This window comes from Oncorhynchus tshawytscha, linkage group LG23 (assembly GCF_018296145.1).
Source record: "Oncorhynchus tshawytscha isolate Ot180627B linkage group LG23, Otsh_v2.0, whole genome shotgun sequence".
Classification (NCBI taxonomy): Eukaryota; Metazoa; Chordata; class Actinopteri; order Salmoniformes; family Salmonidae; genus Oncorhynchus; species Oncorhynchus tshawytscha.
The window spans coordinates 9,613,996-9,623,009 of NC_056451.1; the positions used below are offsets into that span (position 1 = coordinate 9,613,996).

The following is a 9,014-nucleotide window of genomic DNA, read 5'->3' on the forward strand; positions in this document are numbered from 1 at the left end:
TAGATGTATTGGCGGGGCATGTTCCGAGCGTCAGTTGCAACGGTAACCCCCCTGAGCCTAACATGTTGTTTTTACCTGCATGAACATCTTGTCGATGTTACAAAGTGTTATCATTTCGCGGGCTTTACTTTTTGGACCAGATAGCTTCTGTGTTGGGTACACCGGGGTCAGTATTTTCCTGACGCTATCCGGTAATTGTTCGTGTCCAGTTCCACGGACCGGAGAGAAATGTTCCATGTCTACCAGCGGCACCCTTGAGTTCAGGAACACACGCCGTTCGAGGTAAGATGGTGAATCTTCGGCGAGTAATACCTTCACAAACGGTTTTATAAATTACTTGCGTTCATTTGAGCCTCCCTCTGCTCTTAGACATTGCAAAAGGCCAAGTTAAAAATATAAAACATCTATATTCCTGTACCAAAATATAATAACTCAAGCAAAATCAGGCCCTGCGTCAATTAATCTCCATAGGTATGCCGCGTTCAAATACTAGTCGGAACTGGGAAGCTTGGAAATGTCCAACTTGCAGATTCGTTGACAACCAGTTGGCAATTCGAATATTTCCGAGTATCCTAGTTCCAACTAGAGCGTGAACGCGGCAGTATGCGCCAGAATCAAAAGCACCTCTTGGGGGACCTAGTCGACTATTGGTGCGCACAACGCTCGTGCCACCGAGGCCATTTGAACTGCAGGAAAACATATTAGATCAATTGGAAATATTCAAATATTCAAATATATGATTATGCCTACCTATACGTTTTGATAGGCTAGACAAAAATGGTCAGAGCCTATGAAAATTAAGACATACCCAAATATAGAAAATACAAATAAACAATTATAGATGATATCCAGACAATGTATTATCCATACAGTGGATGCTTTATACGTTGTTAGCTCTCATTTTCAACTTTGATGACAGATACATGTGGGATATTGTTAATGCTATGCCTAGATGTAAAAGAAAGTGTTAAGCACATTATTTGCTCATCTCTAAGAAATGGTCAGTTCAATGGAAATGATCTCATCTGTCCATATTTCATGTACAGAAAGCACACATTTACTGTGTTAAACACCTGGGCCACGTTCAGCAGAATACAACGTTTTGGAACGGATAGAAAGTTTTGGAACTGACAGATAGAAATACGCTATGTACATTATAACAAACATGCCTCCAACAATTACAACAAGGAATCATGCCAGCTCTGTTCATCAGATTTATATCTGAAAGGTTTCGACCAATGCTAGGCATCTGAATGTGGTCATGTTTTTCTTATGAATTTAGCAACAGTAGCGTTATCTTTAAAGGTGGGTAAATCACAGTGAGAGAGTGAATGAGAGGAGAGAGAGAGCAGAGCCAGTCCAGTAGAGGGCAGAGGGGGCTGCAGCTCCATTACACAGGTGGGTGGAACAGCAGTCATTGGTAAAGGTGAAGTTGAGGCCCATGGCGTACTTCTCACCAGTCAGGCCACACAGGGCGGAGAGGACACAGCTCTTCTCATACAGTGTCACACTGAACTCTCCTGTAGATTAAAGGTGTTTCATGACCGAGTTAGCGTTACATTAATGGTGTTATTTGCACACACTCAATCACAAACGTGCGGGCACACACACACAATGTATGTAACTTAAGGAGCTTCTCACCGCGCTTCCCCACAGCTTTGCTGGACAGACATTGCTGACCTGGAGGACACTTCTGAGGGAACTTGATACAGTCCAGTGGGGAAATGGCAGGGAAGACACAGGTGAAGCAAAACAGAGGAACTGAAAGAGAAAGATATTGATTACACTAAGAAGAAAGTCAAACTAAAGTTTGGCGCAGGGACTGAAGGATAGTAGAGATTTTTAATAGGTAATATTGCCAGTGAAGATTATCAGAGGAAGAAGCTGAAGTCTTATGATGGACAGTTGAGGGAAATGGGTGGGAGGGGCTTAAACAATGCTGTTAATGTAATAATGCACAAGTCAATGTACAAAGCTAAACACCAATTAAGCAATTAGCTTCTCCCATAAACACACATGCATGCACACACAAACACAGTATATGATACATTGCAATATAAGCATTCCCTTTCTAACTCCTTTCTCTTCCACTTACCCACAGATGGTACCAGACACAGTAAAAGCAGATGGCATAGAAGCTGCGACATCACTTGTTTTTTTGTCTCTCTCCAAACAGACAATATCCCGTTTTCCCTTTGATTTGACTGCTTTCCCAGCTCCTCACGACCTTTCTGTCTTCTCGTTATCTAGTTAGTCTAGATAAATGATCATCTAAAACACAATTACTTGTTGCAACCTTCTCTTATCCAGTAAAATGTGTTGATATCGTCCTTTCTGGGGATGCGTCGGTACAACCTTATGGTATTATGCCAGTGCTTTTAGTCTTCCCTCTCTTCATGCATCGTCTGCACAGATCTGAAGATAGCCTCTCGTTTTTCCTTGATACTACCTTAAATATCTCCAAACATCTCCCCACCCCAACACATCTGATTCAATTAGGACATTATCCACCCAGTGATAAGACTGAAGTCACTCCTCCGCCACGGCTGATTGTAAGGTTTGCACTGGAGTCTGCATAAACACTCAAATAGAAACAAACTATTTGAGTATTCAGTTAAATAGTGTGTATTGCAAGGAAGATACACAAATATATTGCTGGTATCTACAGTACTGCTTTGCCGTGTATAGAGGGCCTTTATACAGTGATTCTGTAACTACTCAATAAAGAAGAGGCTTATTGAATCATCCCTTATTTCTTAATGAAACACATGAAGTTTAGAGGGAGGACTGTCAAGTGACTTGCAGTCTTATGACTCGGACTGAAGAGGAGGGGGGGCGATGGAGACTGGACTTTATAACGGTATACATTTATTCAGAGGTGAAGTTGAACATAAACAGTACACTGTTTGTGATTCTGATGCAGTCTATGCTGAACATATTCAATTCGCATTATAGATGCCAAGCTGTACAAAATGGCAGTATGACAAGGAGATCAAGTACAGGCGAATGAAACCCATGCACATTTGTGCTCTAAGGGACTCCTATATAATAAGCAATGGGGCTGAGTTTGCAGAGAAATACTGTTTATGTTTATTTCAAGTACATGTTAATGGTGTAATGCAGAAATGTGGTTAATTGAGAGTTGGGATGCCACACATGACTAGGTTAAACATACCTTCCTAACCATCTTGTTTAAATGGTCCCTTTTCAGCACATTGGTCCCTCTCACTTTATATCCAGGATAAAACACACACATACCGTTTGTATACAACTATAGATAGGGGCTCTTCTCTTTCCTTGATTCCTCTCCTCATCTACTTCTCAAAATGCATTGGAGGAGGAGATCAGAGGGGAGGAACCTTTTATCTTTCTTCCCTCTGATCTTCTCCTTCAATGCATTTTTGAGAAGGAACCAAGGAGAGAGGAAACAATGAAGGAAGAGGAATTGAGTCATGCACTACATAATGAGTTTAGTACAACCCCTGTTGGAGGAAAGTGGGCATTACTCGTCTGTCGACCAGCTGCCACCGCATCCTGACCACGGCAGAGTCCACCTGCTCTGCGGCCCTCTTGCTGTGCAGGTTGTCCACCCGCTCCAGACATGTGCCCTGTAGCCTGACGAGCTCCTCTTTAGAGGACAGCAGGCAGCGTCCCTACACAGAACTACCCTGAGAGAAAAACACAGGACTCAGAGGGCTGAATTCTAACATGAGAACAAGCACTTAACTCGACAATTGCATAAATGATGCATTGATGTCAATGGAAGACTTGCACAGAAATTTGAGTCTACTACAGTAAAATGGCTAAGTACATAATATAAGAGAAAGAGTGTCAATCATGTTCGGTTTTAGAGGAAGACCATTGGTTACCTGTATGAGATGAGCAGCCTCAGGTAACTGGGTCCCAGGGTGTCTGTGGTAAACGTTTACTATAGGCCTGTTCAGTTTCTCTCTGGAAAGCATATCCCCGCTGTACTCAGGGCCCTGGAAAACACATGACAACATAAGAAATTAGGGGTGGAGTAGTGAAGTCACCCACTACAACATTATTACACCAACATTAGTGGCTCTTTCTTGACCAAATAAGCACAGATACAGACACCATCTCCAATGCACACTCTTATCCATGACAAAGCCTACAGATGGTTCCACTTACATACTGACCAGTGCTCTGTCATGGCTGTGATGAATGCAGTTCAGCTGCCTCTGTTAGCGGAAAATGGCCAGCCTGGAGGCTGCGGACATAATTGTGAGATTTTGCTGTGCGAGAGAATGAGAGTTTTACTATTTTGACTTCTAAATGTCAAATACTATCGTATGTCCCATGCTGTACCTTCAGAGTGACTGTCTCAGCTATTTAATTCACTGACAGTACCGTGGGCAGCTTTTTTCCTTGTGATGGCATGGCCAATCATCTGCCTGATGTTCTCTCGTAGCAGCTGTGATTGGTTCACAGCCAGAGTGGTAGACTCCAGAACCTACTTACATTCTGAGAGAAGGGAAAGATGTGGGTAATTCTTTATTTTACAGACCTGTTTCAGCTGATATTTGCCTAGTATCCACTAAGAGTGTATAGTAGAAATGGGCAATTTGTGGGACTAACAAGCAAATGGTAAGCCTACAGCTGCTGGTTTAAATAAATCCCAAATAAATAAATGGCTATTATGTAACTACACAGTCACCATGTAGTGTTTAAGACAAAAACTAGGTGAATCACTGACAAAAAAGTGTAACCACAATAGGCACTATATGGGACAAGGTGACGTCAATGCAGTGCCGTAAACTGTGTTACATTAGTACAGTATGCTATTAACATAACACCTGGAGTGAATGGGCCAATAGGCTCTGGTAGTTTTGAGGCCTTGGGAGGGAGTTCCCTGTCTCCCTGCAGAGAGAGGGAGAGAGAGAGGTAGAAGCTCCAGAACACACGCTCTCTCACTGGCACAGTCCAACAGCTGCCTACTGCACTGACCCAGGGCCTATACATGGCAAGAGAGAAATAAGGGCTTTTTTTATTTACAGGTATATCAATAGCAAATCAAGGGATATCTTGACAACTTTCTTGAATAGGCATTAGCATAACTCTAGGCACCTGTATCCATTGAAAACCATAAAAAGAGAAAGCACCCAATCACATTTATTTTATAAAGCCCTGCGTACATCAGCATTTGTCATAGGCTTTTACAGTAACCCGGCCTCTAGCAGTTAGATGTCATCACCCGTAGTTGTGCTAGTGTGCTCTCAATCTCCTGTTTCAGCTCAGTGAGTTCTCTTTTCACACTCCAGCAAATGGTCTGCTCCGTCTCTGCCCTGGAAACAGAGAACAATCATCTGTTTTTTTTTCCTAATAGCCATACAGTAGATTAGAATACATATAGGCCTAATGTAGTCCAGCAAAGCAGTACCGGGCTTGGGGTCAGGTGGAAATATGAAATTAACTAATATAAATTCAGTTGTGACACACACAAACACACACACTGAACTCACAGTCTCAGTAGTAGCTGGTATTATTGTCCTCCCTCCACACTCTTCTTGTTGATCAGCATTTCACACCTCAGGCTCCTCAGCATCCTCTCCAAGAGCCCCCTCTCCCTTTCCAGTTGAATGCATTCCTGTGCCACCTGGCCAGCTTGTATCTCGCCCTCCACTTCGCATGTACTCCCCTGCTACCCAAACACTGGCCTCTGCACACTGCTCTCGGAAGCAAGGAGGGGGAAACGGGACCACAAATGTGGTGGTAGCATATGGGAACTAAACATGACATGTGAGAGAATGACATTCAAGTCTACAGATATACATTGTTGTAACTAAATTTCATTTCTGTGATTGCATTATTTCGCAAAACAGCAAATACCGTCAACATACATTTTATTTAGGCTAAAGCATTTACAGTTGAAGTCAGAAATTTACATACACCTTACCAAATACATTTCAACTCAGTTTTTCACAATTCCTGACATTTAATCCTAGTAAAAATTCCCTGTTTTAGGACAGTTAGGATCACCACTTTATTTTAAGAATGTGAAATGTCAGAATAATAGTAGAGAAAGATTTATTTCAGCTTTTATTTCTTTCATCACATTCCCAGTGGATCAGAAGTTTACATACACTCAATTAGTATTTGGTAGCATTGCCTTTAAATTGTTTAACTTGGGTCAAATGTTTTGGGTAGCCTTCCACAAGCTTCCCACAATAAGTTGGATGAATTTTGGCCCATTCCTCCTGACGGAGCTGGTGTAACAGAGTCAGGTTTGTAGACCTCCTTGCTCGCACATGCTTTTTCAGTTCTGCCCACAAATTTTCTATAGGATTGATGTCAGGGCTTTGTGATGGCCACTCCAATACCTTGCCTTTGTTGTCCTTAAGCCATTTTGCCACAACTTTGGAAGTATGCTTGGTGTCATTGTCCATTTGGAAGACCCATTTGCGACCAAGCTTTAACTTCCTGTCTGATGTCTTGAGATGTTGCTTCAATATATCCACATCATTTTCCTTCTGCATGATGCCATCTATTTTGTGAAGTACACCAGTCCCTCCTGCAGCAAAGCACCCCCACAACATGATAGTGCCACCCCTGTGCTTCACAGTTGGGATGGTGTTCTTCAGCTTGTAAGCGCCCCCTTTTTCCTTCAAACAGAAAAATGGCCAAACAGATCTACTTTTTTTCTTTTACATCAAAACAGAGGACATTTCTCCAAAAAGTACAATCTTTGTCCCCATGTGCAGTTTGACCATAGTCTGTCTTTTTTTCATGGCGGTTTTGGAGCAGTGGCTTCTTCCTTGCTGAGCGGCCTTTCAGGTTAAGTCGATATAGGACTCATTTTACTGTGGATATAGATACTTTTGTACCCGTTTCCTCCAGCATCTTCACAAAGTCATTTACTGTTGGTCTGGGATTGATTTGCACTTTTCACACCAAAGTACATTCATCTCTAGGAGACCGAACCAGTCTCCTTCCTGAGCGGTATGACGACTGCGTGGTCCCATGGGGTTTATATTTGCGTACTATTGACAGTACAGATGAACGTGGTACCTTCAGGAGTTTGGAAATTGCTCCCAATGATGAATCAGACTTGTGGTCTACAATTATTTTTTCTGATGTCTTGGCTGATTTTTGATTTCCCCATGATGTCAAGCAAAGAGGCACTGAGTTTGAAGGTAGGCCTTGAAATACATCCACAGGTACACCTCCAATTGACTCAAATGTCAATTAGCCTATCAGAAGCTTCTAAAGCTATGGCATAATTTTCTGGAATTGTCCAAGCTGTTTAAAGGCACAGTCAACTTCGTTTTTGTAAGCTTCTGACCCACTGGAATTGTGATACAGTGAATTATAAATTAAATAATCTGTCTGTTAAACAATTGTTGGAAAATTACTTGAGTCATGCACAAAGATATCCAAAGAAACTTGCCAAAACTATAGTTTGTGAACAAGAAATGTGTGGAGGTTGAAAAACGAGTTTCAATGACTCCAACCTAAGTGTATGTAAACTTCCAACTTTAACTGTATAGCCAACAAGATTGAACATAGTGCACATTCCTTCACTATTAATTTAATTCATCATAACTTTAAAATAAACTCTCACCATTTTCACGGTGGTTTTGAGATCTGAGTTTATTCTTACACAAAGCATATTGAGCACCACCACTTCAATTGTGTCTGTGCGTCTCGGGGTAAACTCTACGGCGCTACTGCTCCGCGCACGTCTGACAGACCCTGACCGTCCTGCGTCGGTTTGCCACACAAACTGTTCTGCTCGTCGTATAGAGTGCACCGTATCATCTCGCCAGACTGCGGTCCTATCGGCACAGAGGCGAGGGGAACTGACTTAACAGGCATTTATTTACTTAAGCCTCTTTTTTTTACATTTAAACGCAGCAAAAGAAATAAACGTCCTCTCACTGTCAACTGCGTTTATTTTCAGCAAACTTAACATGTGTAAATATTTGTATGAACATAAGATTCAACAACTGAGACAAACTGAACAAGTTCCACAGATGTGTGACTAACAGAATTGGAATAATGTGTCCCTGAACAAAGGGGGGGTCAAAAGTAACACTCAGTATCTGGTGTGGCCACCAGCTGCATTAAGCACAGCAGTGCATCTCCTCCTCATGGACTGCACCATATTTGCCAGTTCTTGCTGTGAAATGTTACCCCACTCTTCCACCGAGGAAGGGGAGGGGGGGAATGGCCCTTGCCCTCACCCTCCGATCCAACAGGTCCCAGGCATGCTCAATGGGATTGAGATCCGGGCTCTTCGCTGGCCATGGCGGAACACTGACATTCCTGTCTTGCAAGAAATCACACACAGAACGAGCAGTATGGCTGGTGGCATTGTCATGCTGCAGGGTCATGTCAGGATGAGCCTGCAGGAAGGGTACCACATGAGAGAGGAGGATGTCTTCCCAGTAACGCACAGCATTGAGATTGCCTGCAATGACAACAAGCTCAGTCCGATGATGCTGTAACACACCGCCCAGGACCATGACGGACCCTCCACCTCCAAATCGATCCCGCTCCAGAGTACAGGCCTTGTTGTAACACTCGTTCCTTCAACGATAAACGCAAGTCCGACCATCACCCCTGGTGAGACAACCGCGACTCGTCAGTGAAGAACACTTTTTGCGAGTCCTGTCTGGTCCAGCGACGGTGGGTTTGTGCTCATAGGCGACGTTGTTGCCGGTGATGTCTGGTGAGGACCTGCTTTACAACAGGCCTACAAGCCCTCAGTCCAGCCTCTCCCAGCCTATTGCAGACAGTCTGAGCACTGATGGAGGGATTGTGCGTTCCTGGTGTAACTCAGGCAGTTATTATTGCCATTCTGTACCTGTCCCGCAGGTGTGATGTTCGGATGTACCAATCCTGTGCAGGTGTTGTTACACATGGTCTGCCACTGAGGACGATCAGCTGTCCGTCCTGTAGCGCTGTCTTAGGCGTCTCAGTACAGACATTGCAATGTATTGCCCTGGCCACATCTGCATTCCTCATGCCTCCCTTGCAGCATGCCTAAG

The 9,014-nt window shown here is 43.3% G+C and overlaps 1 protein-coding gene across 1 annotated transcript; it reads right to left on the reverse strand.

The window, feature by feature from the left end:
• Positions 1-1,201: 1,201 nt before the first annotated feature.
• lypc (ly6 domain containing, pigment cell) lies at positions 1,202-2,812 on the reverse strand. Its single transcript, XM_024396485.2, has 3 exons — positions 2,096-2,812; positions 1,642-1,761; positions 1,202-1,520 (listed from the first exon to the last, which is right to left on the reverse strand). Exons 1-3 carry the CDS (start codon positions 2,145-2,147, stop codon positions 1,315-1,317), a joined length of 378 nt encoding a protein of 125 aa, XP_024252253.1. The 5' UTR covers positions 2,148-2,812; the 3' UTR covers positions 1,202-1,314.
• Positions 2,813-9,014: the final 6,202 nt, after the last annotated feature.